The 22,231-nt window shown below is 48.2% G+C and overlaps 1 protein-coding gene across 1 annotated transcript in view; it reads right to left on the reverse strand.

The window, feature by feature from the left end:
• The window catches only part of PDZD4 (PDZ domain containing 4), a 425,221-nt gene that overhangs the window by 63,032 nt on the left and 339,958 nt on the right, over positions 1–22,231 (reverse strand). Inside the window, exon 3 of the mRNA XM_078664117.1 lies at positions 1,657–1,747. Within this exon, the coding sequence (XP_078520243.1) occupies positions 1,657–1,747 (91 nt within the window). The remainder of the gene's footprint in view (positions 1–1,656; positions 1,748–22,231) is intronic.

A 22,231-nucleotide genomic window follows, 5' to 3' on the forward strand; every position in this document is an offset into this window, starting at 1 on the left:
TCACCACTGTGCTGTGACTGTGCCTGTCTGATCCCTTCCGGACCTCAGCCACCACTGTGCTGCGACTGTGCCTGTCTGATCCCTTCTGGATCGCAGCCACCACTGTGCTGTGACTGTGCCTGTCTGATCCCTTCTGGATCTCAGCCACCACTGTGCTGTGACTGTGCCTGTCTGATCCCTTCTGGATCTCAGCCACCACTGTGCTGTGACTGTGCCTGTCTGATCCCTTCCGGACCTCAGCCACCACTGTGCTGTGACTGTGCCTGTCTGATCCCTTCTGGATCTCAGCCACCACTGTGCTGTGACTGTGCCTGTCTGATCCCTTCTGGATCTCAGCCACCACTGTGCTGTGACTGTGCCTGTCTGATCCCTTCCGGACCTCAGCCACCACTGTGCTGTGACTGTGCCTGTCTGATCCCTTCCGGACCTCAGCCACCACTGTGCTGTGACTGTGCCTGTCTGATCCCTTCTGGATCTCAGCCACCACTGTGCTGTGACTGTGCCTGTCTGATCCCTTCTGGATATCAGCCACCACTGTGCTGTGACTGTGCCTGTCTGATCCCTCCAGGACCTCGTCTGTCTCAGTCTGACATCTCCAGGATTTCAGCCCCTCATGTACATTGACTTTGCTTTCTAATCCATCAAGGACCTCAGTCGCTCGGTCGCATTTACTCAAAAAAGAAAATGAATACCTTAGGTTGGGGAACCAGAAAAAGCTGACCCTCAAGAAAAGGGTTTTAAACGTAAATTCTGCATTAATTGCAGTCCAATTAAATACAGAAAGACAACAAAGTAGGTTCTTCATGTGATGGCTCAGTGCACGCGAGCAGTGGAAAGATCTGAATGTACACAGCAGAACAATAAACATGAGATTGGCTCTGCAAAACGATTCACATAAGAGCGCAGCGCAGACTCCAATGCCAGCAGAAGCACCAAAAGGATGTGCATGAAATGCTCAGATAATATGAGAAACATGTTGATGCCTCAACCTGAAGTAATGGCATATTATAAGGCCTCATCAGGACAACAAGATGATAGTAGCATCCACTATACATGACAGTGACTAGCTTCTGATTATTTGTGATGAACTTAAAACAAATCAAACGTTGAGAAAGACTGCTATTTCTTTAAAGCATTGATATCAGAACGTAGACAAGCGCTGTTTCAAGCTTGCAAGGTTCCGCCTGTCTGGGCCATCTTGCAAGTTTGAAGCAGTGTCCGCTTGAGTATGAGTTGAGACTGTGCCTGTTTTAGGCCTCGAACACTCATCTGTGGCTGTACACTGACTATGCCTGTCTGATTCCTCCTGAATCTCCATCATTGCCTCTCTGCTGCGTCCAAGACCTCGCCCAGTGTTGCCTTATCCCTCCAGGACCTTATATACGGCTGTACTCTGTGTATGTTTGATCTCACCAGGACCTCAGTGATGGTGAGCCTCGGACTGTGCCTGTCTCATTCCTCCCGGACCACCGCCACTGCCTATCTGGTTCCTCCAGGACCTCAGCAGCCGCTGTACTTTGACTATGCCTTTCTAATTTCACCAGTACAGCATCCCTTTTAGGAAATCTTTGTCTCTCATCCATCGTAGACTATCACTAAGCCATCATTCCTCATTCATCATCACTCATCCAGCATGCCTCACCGTCTCCATCTTACCTCATACTCCAGCTCGTCTACTCGTTCGCCCTCCTGCGGTCCTCCTTCAATGAACTCTGCGGCATCGTAGAACTCCTGCCCGATGGGTGCCCTGAAAATCGACGTAAAACAAAAAACCATAAGAACAAGCCTTTTACAAGGACAATTGAAGTAACGAATGAGAAGGCAATGGCCGGGGTGTAAGCCCATAAAGTGTATACAACATGTCTCGAAGAGATGGTGCAAGCGCTGCCTAGGCTCGACCTACAAAACAGGGATGGTCTTGGTTCTCCATCCTCATTCTTTGTCACCCAACATTCTTGTTCCCAGTGTTACCCAAGTGCCCTTTCCACTGACTCCCCCTTCTGGCTTAAAACAACAGGTGGAGACGGGGGGTTCCGTTATCACCTTACAGCCCCCGTTATTCAGATCCTGGCGTGGTCTTTATTGTAACCAGGTGGGCAGTGGTGGAGAAAATGTTGACCCACTGAGCATCCGTAGAGGAACTGGAAACTACTGAACACAGTGATAGGGCTTTTCCTTACAAGCGACAGGAAACAAGAATAACAAGCATTGGCAAAGCTGACGTGTCTGGCTTGTAAGTAAAACACACAGGACCCGATTCACAGCACTAACTTAAGACAAAATCCTAAACTTACTACTTTTGGTATTCACAGAAGTAAGGATTTTGTCTTAAGTTTGTCTTAAGACAGACTTAAGACAGACTTAAGTTAGGATTGTTTACAGAAAGTTACAGTCGCCGCGCCACCTACTACGTTACTATTTTTCGTCTCCCTTCACTCCTTCCTGATCCCGTTAACGTCTGAGAGGGGCTCTCGCTGTCGTACCTCAGACGGGCTTTAAGTGCCATGGCGAGGAGGCGGCAGTGCCCTCTGCATGTTTCCTTTACCCTACGCTTCGCCTGTGAGGGCTGCCCCTCAGCTTACTCCACTCCTTCTTAAAAAGTGCTTTCTTCAGTGCAGGTGTAAACTCCCACCTCCACCTGGGACAGGGTAGAAGTGAAGGATGCTGGTCCACCCTGTCCTGCATTAGGTCTGGTCTCATTTGGAATTGAGTGCAGTCGGTCAATCACACGTCCGTTAATTGCACGGACTGTTCATAATTTGAGCCTGATGTCTATTATCTGTTATTTATCGGGTAATGGACAGAGTTTGCCAGTAATTTCTGCACTGTTACGTTTTACAGCGTATGACACTTGTCGCTGTTAACATCCCGCGAGCTGTGTGAGTGGATATGAGTCCTGGGGCCAAGGGCAGAATCAAAGGTTACTGAGCACTGGATGGAACAGAGGGGTGCTTTCCTCAGAATAGCATAACATTTCATAACCTCCAGCCTGCTGTCCATCCTGCTTTTATTAATATGGTTTCCAATTTGATTTCATGCTTTACAATTGGACTCCCACAAATGTGGTGCTAAGATTTTTACTTGTAAACAAGATTTTCATTTGAATTGAACATGTTAATGTTTCTGTGGTTATTGTTTGGAGCACAGAAGTGGATGGATCGGTAGGTGGGTGGAGAGACTGATGGCTGACACTCACTCTCTCTCTCTCTCTCTCCTCCCCCACGTGGTCCTCCCCTTCTCTATGTCACCAACAGTAGTAATGTGAATAGATAGAATCATCCTGAATATGGTGGTGCACAGTCTTTCCACTAGTGCTTAATTTGTAAAAAAAATATAAGTGCCAGGGCCCTCATCAGGAGTCTTCTGCAGCTGGCACTACCCGTTTCCCCCGCCAGCGCTGCCAGTGACAGTACAAACACACCTAGTAACCATCACACTCCTACGAGTCTGAACATGCAGGCTACTCCAGGCCCCCAAAGCTGTAGAAATGGCTCGGGCAGCAGGTATTAGTCATTTTTAAGTTGAACCTAGATAACGCATGTGCTGACTTTTGGGGCTTTGACCATCCTGTACCTTGTTGCACAGTTTTTTTCAGTTGCGTAGTATAATAAGGGGGGCTTAGTTAACAGCCTGTTTGCTGTTTTGTGTCAATCCAGAGAACATAAAAATCTAAAGCTAGCAAAGGTGGAAATTGACAGACTTCCATGGGCTACATTATGGTACACGTACCAGCCCCGCAGTAGAATGATATTCCGGCAGCCATTGCAGCTCTCGTGAATGTCTCCCAGGGGTAGAGTCAGCGCCTGTCCATTAATTATGTGGGGCCCGATTCACAGAATGAATTTAAGACTAAATCCTAAACTTACTACTATTTGGTATTCACAGAATGAACTTACTACTTTCGGTATTCACAGAATAGATTTAAGACTACTAACTTTAAGTCCGCACTCGGGCCAGAATTTCTGGCCCGGAGGCGGAGCTTCCGGCTTGGGGGCGGAGCTTGCGGCCCAAAGGCGGAGCTTCCGGCCCGGAGGTGGAACCTGTGGCTTGGAGGCGGAGCTTCTGGCTTGGAGGTGGAGATTTAGCCATGGCTGAAATGTCCACCTCCGGGCCGCAAGCTCTGCCTCCGGGCCGGAAGCTCCGCCCCCCAAGCCGGAAGCTCCGACCCAAGCCGGAAGCTCCGCCTCCGGGCCGGAATTTCCGGCCCGAGTGCAGACGTAAAGTTAGTAGTCTTAAATCTATTCTGTGAATACCGAAAGTAGTAAGTTCATTCTGTGAATCCCGAAAGTAGTAAGTTCACTCTGTGAATCCCGAAAGTAGTAAGTTTAGGATTTAGTCTTAAGTTCATTCTGTGAATCGGGTCCGCGGAGTGTCCGAAAATTGAGCCGAATGTCCATTGTCAGTTACTGATTTGACAATGGACAGCATTTGTCCCCAATTTCAGAACTCTTCCCCTTCCTACAGTGAGCCTGTCTGAGTCACGTGATTTTAAACAGCAGGTTTGTCTGTAACGGATCCTAAGCAGTGAGCACGTGTCTGTAAGTTTAATGCTGCTTCTTGATAGCCATTCATGTGGCTGTCTACATCGTCCAGTGGCCACAGTTTGTAAGGTGATCGAGGATTGGCTTATATGTCGCCTAGCCAATCCTAGTACTCTCTACCTTCATGCTCTGTGCTCATTGGCCCTCTTCGTGCACACCTTTGGTTACTTTTTGGCATCCCAGTACGTCTTCAGCCGGTTGATGGCCTCTTTTCCTGTGCTGCACTGGAATTGTTTTTCATCTTGGCTTTTCTGAGGAGGAAACTGACCAACGAGGCGTCGGCTGAATCTGGGCTCCAACTTAAGCCTGCTTTAACCAGACCAAGCCATATGACTAGCCCGGCCCAACCCCTGATGTCCCTCCAGAAGCCCCACCAGCAGTGCGCCACCAGAGTTTGCCAGAGTGCGTCACTTATTCAGCCCCTTTGCCTTTCCAGTTTCCTTTCTCCTCTGTGAGACATGTCTTCTGGAAGGCATTAACGCCTTCTCGTGGTAGGCATTATCTCCTTCTCGTGGTAGGCATTATCGCCTTCTCTTCGTAGGCATGAACACCTTCTCCTGGTGGGGATTATCTCCTTCTCCATCTGTTATTCAGCGCCTTGAGACCCACGGGTGATAAGTGCGCTTTACAAATACACGTTGTAGGAAGGGGGAGTCTCGGGTTGGCGCAGTGCAACACTGGCGACAAGCAGGGCCTCTCTCTTCCTCGTCAGGGCTGAGGGTTACCTTCAAGACAACCTCTGCTTACCCTCTAGGTAGTGTGGCTTAAGCAGTCTTAGGCTAATCTCTGGGGCATGTAGGGTTAAACATTTGCAATATTACACCAACACCACCAACCCACCACACAATGACACCAAACTGTATTTGTGAAAATATATCTCTTTATATAAATTTCAAGCAGGCTTGTAAATACAGTCTTGGTTACTTCAAATGCAGGTTCCAGTTACTCTTTATGAAAAAGGCACAGTTCTTGAATAAATGCGGTCTTTTGGGCCTTCTGCCCAGCTTTAGAAAGGTTCCAGTGTCTTATAGCGCTTCAAGGCGCTTCCCGCTGTCTCCGCTCTTGAAATGAGTCACCCTTCGGGGCTCGACTCGGGGAGAGGGGGCCGCGGGCCTCGGAAAGCGTCAGGCGGGGCCTCGGGGGCCAAGAGCAGAGCGCGCCTCTGACTCTGGGGCGGCTCGCGCTGCCTAGCAAACAGCAGCTGCGAGGCTCCCGGGGTGCCTGAGATCAGACCGCGCGGTGCGAGCTCAGATTGCAGGACGCTCGCGCCGCGGAGGGGGGCAAAGACAGTACCTTTCACTTCTTGTGGTGATCCTCGGAGAGGGCGGCTGAAGGGGGAGCTGTCCCACGTCGCGTTGCTTCCTTGACGGGCGATGCGAGCTGCGGCTCGAGGCAGCAGGTCATGGGTCACCCAGGGCGGCGGTGCTCGATGGGGGCACAGGTCCTTTTCACTCAGTCTTCTCGTCCGTCCTGACGGCGGCGGCTGGGTGTGGCGCAGTGGCAGTACGGTCCCCAAGTGCGGGACGTACCCAGCCAAAGTGCCGATCGCGGTGATGTCCCTTCAGCGGGGCAGCAGGCCAGACGCTGATAGCGAGGGAGATGACAAGGGCGGCAGTCCGTCTTTGCGGGGGAATCTACGGCGCTTGTGCCCAGTAGACTCCGGTGCTTGGACCGGACGGGTCCTCCGTTACTTTGCTCTCGTGGGGCCAGGTGCAGATGCCGTCACGGTGTTCAGGCCAGCGGCGGCTGGGCTTCACGTTGTTATGGCGATCTGCTCACCCACGGTCACGGTGTGCAGGGGGCTTGATGCTCTCGTCTTCCTCAGACAGCGCTGCAGCGATAAGCAGCACACACAGCAGATGCTTTGGTCAGGGGTTAGCGCTCACTGTTCCTGGAGCGCTGGTCAGGGGGCAAGTTCAGCAGCAAGCCCTTGGAGATCTTTTAGCAGAGTTTGGCACAAAGTTCAAAATAAAGTAAAAGTCTCTTGTAGTCTTTTTCTCTTCCTCTCCTTTGGCAGCAAGGCACCAGACACAGGCCAGAGTCAGCACTCCTCCTTGTAGTCCTTCCAGGTCCTTCTCTTCGGGCAGAGTTTCTCTTGTAGCACAAACAGGATCTAATTTACAAGGAGCAGGGCTCCTACTTTTATACCCAGTTTCTTTTGTTCTAGCAAGCCAGGGGGGCCTCTGCATAACTGCTCCAGTCTCTGAGTACTTGTTGTGGGTACTTATGACTTCTGCATTCAGTGTGAGGGCAGGCACATCAGCCGCTCCCCAGGGGGGCGGAGCCGGCATTGAGAGGGCAGGAGTGGCCTGAGCACTTTGTTTACAAGCTTCGGTCCTTCCTGGGCCAGGTGCAGGCTGAGTCATCAGTCGCTCCCCAGGAGGGCGGAGCCAGCATTGTGGTGGCAGGGGCACAGCCTGATGCATCATTCAGGGGAAACTCCCACCACCCATTAAGGGGTCCTCCTGCTAATCACTACCTGTCAACTCCCAGCCCTGTCACTCACACACACCAGACAGTCAGATCCACATCCAAGCAGAGGCGGGCTGAAATGGTTAGGCCAGCAAATGCTAACTTTCTAAAAGTAGCATTTGCAAACACAGGATATTAAAATAAACTTTACTAAAAGAAGTATTTTATTATTCTGAGTTCAGGCATACTAAACATGAATTTCTACCATGTTCCCTGAGCCTGCTGGGATTATAGAGTGTAATAATTCCAGCAGCCCATCTGGCCTAGAAGGGAACAGGTAGCCTTACAATAGTGAAAAACGACTTTGGCAGTAATTCACTATTAGAACATGCCACACACATCAGGGCATGTTCTACCTTACACTTACAATGCACCCCGCCCTCTGGCCTACCATAGGGGTGACTAATATGAAGGTTAAGGGAAGGTTTAGGGGCTGGCGAGTGTGTGCACTTGCCCAGCCAGGGTGACAGTACCAGACTGCACGCAGGTTCTGCAATGGCAGACCCTAGACACATTTTAAGGCTGCTTCTGTGGGTGGCGCAACCAGCGCTGCAGGCCCACTAGCAGTATTGGCATTCACAAGCCCTGGCACTCCTGGTGCACTTTACTAGGGACTAACAGTGAATCCAATGAACCAATCATGGACATCAATCATATGTACACTTTACAGTAGGGAGCACTTGCACTGCGGCACGGGTTGGCCGTGGCGCAGTGCCCTGAGTAGCAGACACCAGCAAAACATTTGAGGCACAACAGCAAAAAGTGGAAGGGAAACTCACGCCAAGGTGCCAGGTCTAACACGTGTCCCCTCCAGCTGAAATGTGGGGAGAACTACCCTTCCCCAGGGAGTTCCTCATCACTAAGGCGGAAAAATCTGGACAGACCATCAGCGTTGGCGTGATCTGTGCCAGGGCGGTGTTCCACCGTGAAGTCCATACCCTGTAGGGAGATGGACCACCTCAACAGTTTTGGGTTCTCACCCCTCATTTGCATCAACCATCTGAGGGGCCTGTGGTCCGTCTGAACCCGGAAGTGAGACCCAAACAAGTAGGGTCTTAGCTTCTTCAGCGCCCAGACCACAGCAAATGCTTCTCGCTCTATTGCACTCCACCTACTTTCCCGTGGAAGTAACCTCCTACTGATGAAGGCTACGGGTTGGTCCCAGCCCTCCTCAGTCATCTGTGAGAGAACAGCCCCTACACCATGCTCTGAAGCGTCTGTTTGCACTATGAATTCCTTGGAGAAATCAGGAGCCAGGAGCACGGGCGCCGTGCACATGGCAGTCTTCAGGGTGTCAAAAGCCTTCTGACAGGTGTCAGTCCAAATCACATTCCTGGGCTGCTTCTTAGAAGTCAGTTCTGTCAAGGGGGTCACAATAGTGCCATAGCCCTTGACAAACCTCCTGTAATACCCAGTGAGCCCCAGGAAGGCTCTCACTGCAGTCTGGGTCTTGGGGGGTTCCCAAGCCAGGATGGTCTCAATTTTGGGTTGCAAGGGTGCCACCTTGCCACTCCCCACTTGGTGTCCCAAGTACACCACTGAACCCTGCCCAATCTGGCACTTGCTTGCCTTGATTGTGAGGCCTGCCTTGCGCAGCGCCATCAACACTTCCCAGAGGTGCCGCAGGTGTTCTGGCCAGGTGCCACTGAACACTGCGATGTCATCCAGGTAGGCGGCACTGAACTCATCCAGCCCGACCAACACCTGGTTGACCAACCTCTGAAAGGTGGCAGGGGCATTCTTCATCCCAAATGGCATAACCCGGAACTGGAAATGCCCATCTGGTGTGGAGAATGCTGACCTCTCCTTTGCCCCATCGGTCAAGGCGATCTGCCAGTACCCAGACGTTAAATCAAACGTGCTGAGGAACCGGGCAGCCCCTAGCCGATCAATGAGCTCATCAGCTCTGGGGATAGGGTGCGCGTCAGTCTTGGTGACTGAATTGAGTCCTCTGTAGTCCACACAGAACCGGAGTTCAGGTGTGGCTCCCGGCGCAGCAGCCTTTGGGACCAAGACCACGGGGCTGGACCAAGGACTGCTGGAAGACTCAACCACCCTAAGAGCAAGCATCTTGGAGACCTCCTCCTTGATGCAGGCCCGGACCCTGTCAGTTACCCTGTAAGCCTTATGCTTCACAGGTAAGCTGTCTCCTGTGTCCACATCATGGACGCACCAATCTGTGACACTAGGAACCAGGGAGAACAGGTCTGGAAACTGCCCCAGCAACTGGCGGCAGTCTTCCTGTTGCTCAGGGGTCAGGGTGGGTGAGAGGTTAACTCCATCCACTGACCCATCTTTCTCACAGGCCACTAAGAGGTCAGGAAGAGGCTCAGACTCCTCTTCCATTCCATCATCAGTGGCCAACAGCATGCCCACTTCGGACCTTTTCAAGTGGGGCTTGAGGCGGTTGACATGTAAGACCCTTAAAGGATTCCTGGGCGTCTTCATGTCCACCAAGTATGTCACTGAGCTCTTGCGCTCCACAACCTCAAATGGGCCTGTCCACTTATCCTGAAGTGCACAGGGTTCCACTGGGGCCAAGACATACACCTCCTGTCCAGGCTGAAGCTCTACCAGAGTGGCATTCTGGTCGTACCACCGCTTCATCTCCTCCTGGCTTGCTTCCAGATTTGCCTCAGCAAGTTGTCTGAAGCGCCTGGTTTGGTTTCTGAAGGCCAGCATGTAGCTATATACATTCTGGGGAGGTTTCCTGGGAGATTGCTCCCAGCCTTCCTTTACCAAACTCAGTGGTCCTCTCACGGGGTGGCCATACAGCAGCTCAAAGGGGCTGAACCCTAGAGACTTCTGTGGCACCTCGCGGTATGCAAAGAGCAGGCATGGTAAGAGGACGTCCCACTTACGCCTCATTGGACCTTCCAGGCCCATGATCATGCCCTTCAGGGTTCGGTTGAATCTTTCAACCAACCCATTTCCTTGGGGATGGTAAGGTGTGGTGAACTTGTAGGTTACACCACACTCTTGCCAAAGGGACTTCATATACTTGGATATAAAGTTGGTCCCCCTGTCGCTCACCACCTCTAGAGGGAACCCCACTCTGGAGAAAATTCCCATTAGTGCACGCCCCACCACGGGGGCCGTCACTGTCCTCAGAGGGATGGCTTCAGGGTACCGGGTGGCATGATCCACCAAGACCAGGATGAACCGGTTGCCCATGGCTGTCTTGGGGTCCAGAGGCCCAACAATATCAATACCCACTCGTTGGAATGGCGTACTGACCACAGGGAAGGGTTGGAGGGGAGCCTTGTTCTTCCCTCCGCTCTTCCCACTTGCCTGGCAAGTTGGACAGGTCCTACAATGAGCATCTGAGCTCTTGTGCATTTGGGGCCAGTAGAAGTGGGTGACAAGCCTGTCATAGGTCTTGTCCATCCCCAAATGTCCTGCTAGAGGCACATCATGAGCCAGTCCCAGTAGGAAGGCTCTGAACTTCTGGGGTACCACCAGCACACGGGCTGACCCAGGTTCAGCAGCCTTAGGCTCTGAGTACAGGAGGTCATTCTCCCAGTACACATAATGTGTTTTGGCCTGAACACCATTGGCCTGGTCTGCAGCCTGCTGCCGCATACCCACGAGAGAAGGGCATTCTTTCTGCTCCCTGCAGAATTCCTCCCTGGAGGGGCCTCCTTCTTGCTGCCAATGGGTCAGCTCAGGCAGGTCCCCCAGTTCGGCAATCTGTTCCCCAGTAGGCTCCAGGGCATCCCCCTCAAGGTCTGCTTCCTCCTGGACCGTGGGAACTTCAGGGGCCGGCTTCCCGCGCGCCCTGCGCCTTCTCCCTAAGGCCGGTTCCTGGGCCTCTCCGTCAGGCCCCAGGACCTCTTGATCACCCCTACTGGCTGCCATTGACCGGGTGGTCACGCACGCCCAGTCAGGTAGACCCACCATCTTCAGGTGAGTCGTTTTCTCCACCTTTTCCCAAGGGGAGTCCTCCAAGTCATTCCCTAGCAAACAGTCAACAGGCATGGCTTTCCTCACACAGACCTGCAGAGTACCAGAGACCCCCCCCCACTCGAAGGGAACTTGAGCCATCGGACACTGACTCTCTGAATTGTCAGCGTTGACAACCCTACAGTAGGCATGGGGTACAACCTGCTCCTGAGACACCAGGTGATGCCTCACTGCAGTCACACTGGCTCCTGTGTCTCTAAGAGCCTCAGCTTTCTTACCATTGATGGTAACCACCTGCCCATATTTTTTAGTGTTAGAGGGCAGGTAGCTTGTAGGGACCATCTCACTGTCTCCTAGTGAGACTAGGGTCATCTGAACAGGATCTCCACCCCCCGGGACCATCACTTCTTCTCCTAAGTGAACACTGGTCACTTGTCGGGGCGGAGCACCAGTGGGTGCTGGTTTTCCAAACAGGCGACACTTGGGGTCACTGGCTATGTGCCCCGGGTCACCACATTTGTAACAATTGAAGGGCCCCTTTGGAACAGGTCGACCTGTCGGGGCCCCATTCTGCTTAGGGGGTGGGGGAGGCTGAGAACCTTTCTGCTGGTCCCCTTGGGGATTACTTTGGGGGCCTTTTTGGAACCCTTTCTGTTTTCCCTTGTCCCCCCCACTCTTCTGCTGGGGACCCTGCCCACCCTTGGCGGAGTCTCCCACTGGACCCTTGTGGACCCTGGTGCTGAGCCAGCGGTCCGCCTCCTCAGCAAGTTTCCTCGGGTTGGACAACTTGCTATCAATCAGGTGCTGGCGTAACTCAGGAAAACATTGATCAGACAAGTGCTCCCATGCAATTAAATCAAAGAGACCTTGAAAATCATTCACTTTGTTACCCTTCACCCAACCATCCAGTGCTCTGCAAAAAAAAGTCACAAACTCCACATACGTATTCCCAGGCCGCTTATTACACCCCCTAAACTTCTGCCTATACATCTCAGGGGTAAGCCCATACCTGGTCATTAAAGCTTCTTTCATATGGGGATAGGATCTCTGGTCTTCAGTGGGCAAATCTAGCAGGGTGTCCCTTCCTTCGCTAAGGAACCTTCCCCATAACCCCGCTCCCCAATCCTTCTCAGGGACCCGGTGGGAAAGCATGGCTACCTCATATGCCCTAAACCACTGTCCTATGTCATCCCCCTTAAAGAACTCTTTAACTACATCTTTGGGGATGTGCACTCTTGACTCTACCTGCACCGGCGTTGTGCTGCCACCAGAGGGAGGATGATCCAAGGCTTTCTCTTTTAGACTCATCTCCCTCATTTTCATATCATACTCAAACTGGAGTTTTCTTTCTTCCAGAGCCATTTTTTTGCTTTCAAGCTCCATTTGGCCCTTCAAATTCAATTCTGCCATCTTGATCTCATGATCCCTGGTTGCCTGTCTGTCTGCCAGCTCCTCTGGCGACAGGCCTCTGCCAAAGCTAAGAACGCTGTCTGGTTTTTCCAGACCCACAGGATCCACAGGTGCATTCTGATCCTCAGGTGCCTTCCTAGATTCAATCCAGGCTCTCATGGCCTTGTGAACTCAGGTTTGTTTCTGCATCCTGCGTGTGGAACCTTGAGTTTCCTGCAAAAATAACTCAACTGCTTCTTTGTGTAGTCATCCAGCTTTGATGCGTCCCATTCTAGCCCCTGCGCACTAGAGGCTATGGACTCTCCTCCATCAATGCTGTTTGTGCCAGGCATGTTTGCAACACTAGGGATCTTCTTCTTTAGCAAAATTAAAAAATCAAAAAGTCTGTGGCTAAGTTACTGGACTGTAATCACTATGCAATGGTCAGTAGCTAAGGTAAAACACTGCAAATGTAAATTCGCGAATCCTCACCGCTGCGTCCAATGTAGGAAGGGGGAGTCTCGGGTTGGCGCAGTGCAACACTGGCGACAAGCAGGGCCTCTCTCTTCCTCGTCAGGGCTGAGGGTTACCTTCAAGACAACCTCTGCTTACCCTCTAGGTAGTGTGGCTTAAGCAGTCTTAGGCTAATCTCTGGGGCATGTAGGGTTAAACATTTGCAATATTACACCAACACCACCAACCCACCACACAATGACACCAAACTGTATTTGTGAAAATATATCTCTTTATATAAATTTCAAGCAGGCTTGTAAATACAGTCTTGGTTACTTCAAATGCAGGTTCCAGTTACTCTTTATGAAAAAGGCACAGTTCTTGAATAAATGCGGTCTTTTGGGCCTTCTGCCCAGCTTTAGAAAGGTTCCAGTGTCTTATAGCGCTTCAAGGCGCTTCCCGCTGTCTCCGCTCTTGAAATGAGTCACCCTTCGGGGCTCGACTCGGGGAGAGGGGGCCGCGGGCCTCGGAAAGCGTCAGGCGGGGCCTCGGGGGCCAAGAGCAGAGCGCGCCTCTGACTCTGGGGCGGCTCGCGCTGCCTAGCAAACAGCAGCTGCGAGGCTCCCGGGGTGCCTGAGATCAGACCGCGCGGTGCGAGCTCAGATTGCAGGACGCTCGCGCCGCGGAGGGGGGCAAAGACAGTACCTTTCACTTCTTGTGGTGATCCTCGGAGAGGGCGGCTGAAGGGGGAGCTGTCCCACGTCGCGTTGCTTCCTTGACGGGCGATGCGAGCTGCGGCTCGAGGCAGCAGGTCATGGGTCACCCAGGGCGGCGGTGCTCGATGGGGGCACAGGTCCTTTTCACTCAGTCTTCTCGTCCGTCCTGACGGCGGCGGCTGGGTGTGGCGCAGTGGCAGTACGGTCCCCAAGTGCGGGACGTACCCAGCCAAAGTGCCGATCGCGGTGATGTCCCTTCAGCGGGGCAGCAGGCCAGACGCTGATAGCGAGGGAGATGACAAGGGCGGCAGTCCGTCTTTGCGGGGGAATCTACGGCGCTTGTGCCCAGTAGACTCCGGTGCTTGGACCGGACGGGTCCTCCGTTACTTTGCTCTCGTGGGGCCAGGTGCAGATGCCGTCACGGTGTTCAGGCCAGCGGCGGCTGGGCTTCACGTTGTTATGGCGATCTGCTCACCCACGGTCACGGTGTGCAGGGGGCTTGATGCTCTCGTCTTCCTCAGACAGCGCTGCAGCGATAAGCAGCACACACAGCAGATGCTTTGGTCAGGGGTTAGCGCTCACTGTTCCTGGAGCGCTGGTCAGGGGGCAAGTTCAGCAGCAAGCCCTTGGAGATCTTTTAGCAGAGTTTGGCACAAAGTTCAAAATAAAGTAAAAGTCTCTTGTAGTCTTTTTCTCTTCCTCTCCTTTGGCAGCAAGGCACCAGACACAGGCCAGAGTCAGCACTCCTCCTTGTAGTCCTTCCAGGTCCTTCTCTTCGGGCAGAGTTTCTCTTGTAGCACAAACAGGATCTAATTTACAAGGAGCAGGGCTCCTACTTTTATACCCAGTTTCTTTTGTTCTAGCAAGCCAGGGGGGCCTCTGCATAACTGCTCCAGTCTCTGAGTACTTGTTGTGGGTACTTATGACTTCTGCATTCAGTGTGAGGGCAGGCACATCAGCCGCTCCCCAGGGGGGCGGAGCCGGCATTGAGAGGGCAGGAGTGGCCTGAGCACTTTGTTTACAAGCTTCGGTCCTTCCTGGGCCAGGTGCAGGCTGAGTCATCAGTCGCTCCCCAGGAGGGCGGAGCCAGCATTGTGGTGGCAGGGGCACAGCCTGATGCATCATTCAGGGGAAACTCCCACCACCCATTAAGGGGTCCTCCTGCTAATCACTACCTGTCAACTCCCAGCCCTGTCACTCACACACACCAGACAGTCAGATCCACATCCAAGCAGAGGCGGGCTGAAATGGTTAGGCCAGCAAATGCTAACTTTCTAAAAGTATCAGTGAAGTTCCTGGAGTTAGTCCAGGCTTACTGTTGCACTGCTATGATCACTCAAAACGAGTGTAATTCCAAAATTTCAAAAAAGTTTCCAAACTGTTTCATATAAATTCATTACTAGTACACATTGTATTCATGCATAAGTTCACAATTTAACTCATTTTCATTTTATTCCATTAGTAGTTTCAAACGTATATTTACAAGAGAGAACCATATGTAACGTTGTTGCGAATTCACAAACATCTACATATAACCAACAAATTGATTATGCGCATCCCAATGCATTTCGGGCAGATACCACTGCCCTTCTTCAGGGGAATCTGTGAAATGATATAGCGTAATGTAAGTATCTGTAGGCGGCAGTATATACAAGGAGACATCAAAATCAATTTTCTGTACCAAAGTGACTGAACCAATGTGTCAAGCATAAACAAACGTAATGTGGTTTGACACGTGCCTTATGTAGATAGTAATTTCATCAATGCGAGAGCTTAGTGACTGTCATCAATAATGATTTCAATAATATTTCATGCTTCGAGTGACTGAACATTAGTGACATATGAATATAGACTTTACAACACGATGTTAAGCGTCAGTGTTAAGCAATTGTAATAGCCCAAAGTGAGCATGCAAACGGTGTGCCTTGAACGCTTATATTAAACCTTACTTCAGTGCGCTAATTCGGGGTCCGGATATCGGTAGATATCCTTCTGTGATTCCAGCTCTAATGAAGAAAGAAACCCGACGAGTATTATCTAATTGCCTTAAGATGGGTTCACGTGATACAAAACAAACAAGCCAGCCAGCGCATTTACCGTTAAGATGAAAGTTCTCGATCCTCTGTAAACAAAACAAACATGACGGATCTGTTAGTTACCGTGTGCTACTGGAACAGTGCTCGACATATGCCGTATACCATTGTGAAGCTTACCGTTAATGTTAACCGCGGGTGCTCATCAGTGTGAACGCCAGAGCCGGTATAGTACAAAATACTGACAGGAAGTGCCTATTTGAGTAGTGTATCATAGAGATAGATGACGGACAATAGTGACGCCATGTTGGGAGAATGAATGAAACTGCGATGTTTAACATGTAAATTGTGCGAAGTATAGGAGCCCGATAATACACATTATTTTGATCAATGTCCACCTCGTTAAACTAAGCCCTACGAATAATATCTGCCACTCAAGCGTGTGCACAATCTACTTCACTAAGTTGGATACTGGGCTATCTGTCATGCGCAGGTAAACACTAAAGACAGACTATTGAAAATTAAACGAAGCATCATATTACTATTGAAAAAACGAAAACAGAAAAAAATACGAGAAAAATTGGTCAGCCATTTCAGTAGTACAGAGTCTAAAGGAATAAATAAGGTAAAGAAGTCACAGCAGAAAACACGAAATTACTGGTATACCTCTAAACAATGTTAGTGTGTCAACATGAATCTACAAGGATTGACATTTCAGGAAAAATACATACAAGCCACTTTCTGATTAAATATGTAAGAAACTGCCACTGTTGGTGTGCACAGTCTGAATATTGGAATACAATAGCATGTACTTATGGTTACATAAAACACGACAATTCAAACTTGTCATTAAGCCCTGTCGGTGTCAGTGTTTGTAAAAACCATATCCAGTGTGTTTCGCGTTGCGACAATAATTTCGCTCTGTCATGCTCTGGACTAGATTCAATAGTTTGAAGGACCCCGAATCTAAGTTGAGATATGTTGTGTTTAGCTGTAACCCAATGCATAGCCAGAGGAGAAGTGATGTTCTGAATACGTATGCGGCTTTTGTGCTCAGTGATTCTTATTCGCACACTTCGTTCTGTTTTGCCAACATAATATAAGTCGCACGGACATTTGATATAGTACACTACGAAGTCACTATTGCAGTTTGTTGTATGTGAAAACGTAATGGTTTTGCCCGATCTTGGGTGGTTCATAGACTTACCAGTCACTGCATTATTACAATTAGAACAATTGTAACATTTATTGAACCCTCTGTGCGCAACTTTAATTTGAGGTTGTTTTTTATTCAAAATCTCCTTCAGATTACTTGCCCTTTTATACGCAAATAATGGAGGAGTATCGAATAATCCAGCAAAATCAGGTTCCGATTGCATCAAACTCCATCGATTGAGAATAATCGTTTTGACTTGTCGTGATTGGGTTGAGTATGTGGATACAAAAACTTCTCTAGATGAAGTTTTTATCATTCGTTGCTTTTCAAGAAGTGACTCCCGGGTCACTGTTGCTATTCTGTCAGTGGCTTGTGCTAAAACAGGATCAGGGTAACCTCTCTGCCTGTATTTGCTTTTGGCGACTTCAACCATCTGCAAGCCCTCACTATTTTCTGAGTGGATCCTTTTGATTCGGAGAAACTGAGAATACGGCAGATGTTTTTTCAAAGGCCAAGGGTGAAAGCTATGGTACTGTAGAGCATTATTCCTGTCAGTAGGTTTAGTATAAACAGAAGTGATTACCTTGGAGTCTGATAGTTCAACCAATACATCTAGGAATGCTATTCGTTCATTGGAAATATGGTGGGTGAACTGGATACGAGGGTTGATGCTGTTGAGGTGCAAAATATTTTGTTCCAACTCATTTTTGGTGCCTTGCCACATGATGAAGATGTCATCAATATAGCGCTTATAAATAAGCAAATTGGTGTTCCACTGTGGTCGAGAGAGTATATTCTCCGACTCGTACTTCATCATGAAGATATTTACGTAGCTGGGAGCTCCAGAAAACCCCATTGAGGTGCCATTGGACTGGAGGAAATAACATTCCTTCCATTTGAAATAACTATGAAACAAACAGAACTGTAAGATTTCCATCAAAAAAATTTTGTTTGCTTTCAAAGCGTCTGTTTTCAAAAGTGCCCATTCTACCGCCTCCATACCCTCTAGATGTGGGATGGAGGTGTAGAGGGCGACAACATCAATAGTGCACAAGAGGATATTTCTGTGATCAGTGATGTCAATGTTTTTCAGGATGTTCAAAAAATGAGTTGTGTCCTGTATATACGTGTCTCCTGCTTGGACAATGGGTTGTAAAAACGTATCCAGGTACCGTCCCAATGAGTCATGGATCGAACCGCACCCTGAGACAATGGGTCTCAGGGGGGGGTCCTGTAAAGATTTGTGAATCTTTGGCACCATATACAGCCTTGGCCGTCGTGGAAATTTGGTGTGTAAATACTCCTTGGTCTTAGGGCTTATCCACTCCATTTCTAATGCATGCTCTAAAATGGTATTCAGAACAATCTGAAATTCATAGGTAGGATCTTTGGTTAATGGTAAATATGTGTTGGTGTCAGCTATCATGGTCTCAACTTTGGTTTCATATCTGTCTTTGTCCATAATTACAAGTGCCCCTCCTTTATCTGCCTTGGTGAAATGTAAAGTATGGTTGTTCTGTAGTGAGCGTAAAGCTGACTTTTCACCTAAGGTCATGTTAGGTGGAGATTTAGTTTGTTTGGGTAATTTAGTGATGTCTTGTTTAACAAGAGACTCAAACATATCAATGGTCTTATGTGAAATGGGGGAGATAAACGTGCTTTTGGGTTTGAATTCTTGGTATTCTGTCACTTTATCACTAACATTGGTGGTGTCAATGGTAGAGAAGAAATGTCTTAGTCTCAGTTTTCTAGTGAATTTAAACACATCTATCTGTGCCTCCAAACTCTTCGCTTGATTTGTGGGTACAAATGAACAGCCTTTTTCTAACACCTGTATTTGGAGTGGTGTAAGTGGTTTAGACGAGATGTTTACTACTAACGATTCTTTTTTCTGGTGGGCTTTCCTGAACCTACCGCCTCTCCTTGTTTGATGTTTGGCCCTTGTGGTGGTTCTTTTGAGGCTGGGCTTTTCGACAAAAAAGCCGGTTGGGCTGTAGTTGAGATTGTCGGAGGATCCTTAGTTACGTTAGGTCCTACTTTGGGTGGTGGACGTGTCATGCGGGTGTCGCTATCTGATGCTACACTTTCCTCTGATGAAGTTTTTTCCGGTTGGAGAATATACTCTCTCGACCACAGTGGAACACCAATTTGCTTATTTATAAGCGCTATATTGATGACATCTTCATCATGTGGCAAGGCACCAAAAATGAGTTGGAACAAAATATTTTGCACCTCAACAGCATCAACCCTCGTATCCAGTTCACCCACCATATTTCCAATGAACGAATAGCATTCCTAGATGTATTGGTTGAACTATCAGACTCCAAGGTAATCACTTCTGTTTATACTAAACCTACTGACAGGAATAATGCTCTACAGTACCATAGCTTTCACCCTTGGCCTTTGAAAAAACATCTGCCGTATTCTCAGTTTCTCCGAATCAAAAGGATCCACTCAGAAAATAGTGAGGGCTTGCAGATGGTTGAAGTCGCCAAAAGCAAATACAGGCAGAGAGGTTACCCTGATCCTGTTTTAGCACAAGCCACTGACAGAATAGCAACAGTGACCCGGGAGTCACTTCTTGAAAAGCAACGAATGATAAAAACTTCATCTAGAGAAGTTTTTGTATCCACATACTCAACCCAATCACGACAAGTCAAAACGATTATTCTCAATCGATGGAGTTTGATGCAATCGGAACCTGATTTTGCTGGATTATTCGATACTCCTCCATTATTTGCGTATAAAAGGGCAAGTAATCTGAAGGAGATTTTGAATAAAAAACAACCTCAAATTAAAGTTGCGCACAGAGGGTTCAATAAATGTTACAATTGTTCTAATTGTAATAATGCAGTGACTGGTAAGTCTATGAACCACCCAAGATCGGGCAAAACCATTACGTTTTCACATACAACAAACTGCAATAGTGACTTCGTAGTGTACTATATCAAATGTCCGTGCGACTTATATTATGTTGGCAAAACAGAACGAAGTGTGCGAATAAGAATCACTGAGCACAAAAGCCGCATACGTACTCAGAACATCACTTCTCCTCTGGCTATGCATTGGGTTACAGCTAAACACAACATATCTCAACTTAGATTCGGGGTCCTTCAAACTATTGAATCTAGTCCAGAGCATGACAGAGCGAAATTATTGTCGCAACGCGAAACACACTGGATATGGTTTTTACAAACACTGACACCGACAGGGCTTAATGACAAGTTTGAATTGTCGTGTTTTATGTAACCATAAGTACATGCTATTGTATTCCAATATTCAGACTGTGCACACCAACAGTGGCAGTTTCTTACATATTTAATCAGAAAGTGGCTTGTATGTATTTTTCCTGAAATGTCAATCCTTGTAGATTCATGTTGACACACTAACATTGTTTAGAGGTATACCAGTAATTTCGTGTTTTCTGCTGTGACTTCTTTACCTTATTTATTCCTTTAGACTCTGTACTACTGAAATGGCTGACCAATTTTTCTCGTATTTTTTTCTGTTTTCGTTTTTTCAATAGTAATATGATGCTTCGTTTAATTTTCAATAGTCTGTCTTTAGTGTTTACCTGCGCATGACAGATAGCCCAGTATCCAACTTAGTGAAGTAGATTGTGCACACGCTTGAGTGGCAGATATTATTCGTAGGGCTTAGTTTAACGAGGTGGACATTGATCAAAATAATGTGTATTATCGGGCTCCTATACTTCGCACAATTTACATGTTAAACATCGCAGTTTCATTCATTCTCCCAACATGGCGTCACTATTGTCCGTCATCTATCTCTATGATACACTACTCAAATAGGCACTTCCTGTCAGTATTTTGTACTATACCGGCTCTGGCGTTCACACTGATGAGCACCCGCGGTTAACATTAACGGTAAGCTTCACAATGGTATACGGCATATGTCGAGCACTGTTCCAGTAGCACACGGTAACTAACAGATCCGTCATGTTTGTTTTGTTTACAGAGGATCGAGAACTTTCATCTTAACGGTAAATGCGCTGGCTGGCTTGTTTGTTTTGTATCACGTGAACCCATCTTAAGGCAATTAGATAATACTCGTCGGGTTTCTTTCTTCATTAGAGCTGGAATCACAGAAGGATATCTACCGATATCCGGACCCCGAATTAGCGCACTGAAGTAAGGTTTAATATAAGCGTTCAAGGCACACCGTTTGCATGCTCACTTTGGGCTATTACAATTGCTTAACACTGACGCTTAACATCGTGTTGTAAAGTCTATATTCATATGTCACTAATGTTCAGTCACTCGAAGCATGAAATATTATTGAAATCATTATTGATGACAGTCACTAAGCTCTCGCATTGATGAAATTACTATCTACATAAGGCACGTGTCAAACCACATTACGTTTGTTTATGCTTGACACATTGGTTCAGTCACTTTGGTACAGAAAATTGATTTTGATGTCTCCTTGTATATACTGCCGCCTACAGATACTTACATTACGCTATATCATTTCACAGATTCCCCTGAAGAAGGGCAGTGGTATCTGCCCGAAATGCATTGGGATGCGCATAATCAATTTGTTGGTTATATGTAGATGTTTGTGAATTCGCAACAACGTTACATATGGTTCTCTCTTGTAAATATACGTTTGAAACTACTAATGGAATAAAATGAAAATGAGTTAAATTGTGAACTTATGCATGAATACAATGTGTACTAGTAATGAATTTATATGAAACAGTTTGGAAACTTTTTTGAAATTTTGGAATTACACTCGTTTTGAGTGATCATAGCAGTGCAACAGTAAGCCTGGACTAACTCCAGGAACTTCACTGATATTAATTAATTTAGGGCCCTAGCAGAACCCCTTAGACTGTTGCACGCAACTGTTAAGTCATCACGCACAGAATAAACTGTCAAAATTAATTGAAATAGTTCACTGAGTGCAAACGCTGCTACGTTATCCTTTTCAACTTTCTAAAAGTAGCATTTGCAAACACAGGATATTAAAATAAACTTTACTAAAAGAAGTATTTTATTATTCTGAGTTCAGGCATACTAAACATGAATTTCTACCATGTTCCCTGAGCCTGCTGGGATTATAGAGTGTAATAATTCCAGCAGCCCATCTGGCCTAGAAGGGAACAGGTAGCCTTACAATAGTGAAAAACGACTTTGGCAGTAATTCACTATTAGAACATGCCACACACATCAGGGCATGTTCTACCTTACACTTACAATGCACCCCGCCCTCTGGCCTACCATAGGGGTGACTAATATGAAGGTTAAGGGAAGGTTTAGGGGCTGGCGAGTGTGTGCACTTGCCCAGCCAGGGTGACAGTACCAGACTGCACGCAGGTTCTGCAATGGCAGACCCTAGACACATTTTAAGGCTGCTTCTGTGGGTGGCGCAACCAGCGCTGCAGGCCCACTAGCAGTATTGGCATTCACAAGCCCTGGCACTCCTGGTGCACTTTACTAGGGACTAACAGTGAATCCAATGAACCAATCATGGACATCAATCATATGTACACTTTACAGTAGGGAGCACTTGCACTGCGGCACGGGTTGGCCGTGGCGCAGTGCC

Source organism: Lissotriton helveticus, chromosome 10 (assembly GCF_964261635.1).
Source record: "Lissotriton helveticus chromosome 10, aLisHel1.1, whole genome shotgun sequence".
Lineage (NCBI taxonomy): Eukaryota > Metazoa > Chordata > Amphibia > Caudata > Salamandridae > Lissotriton > Lissotriton helveticus.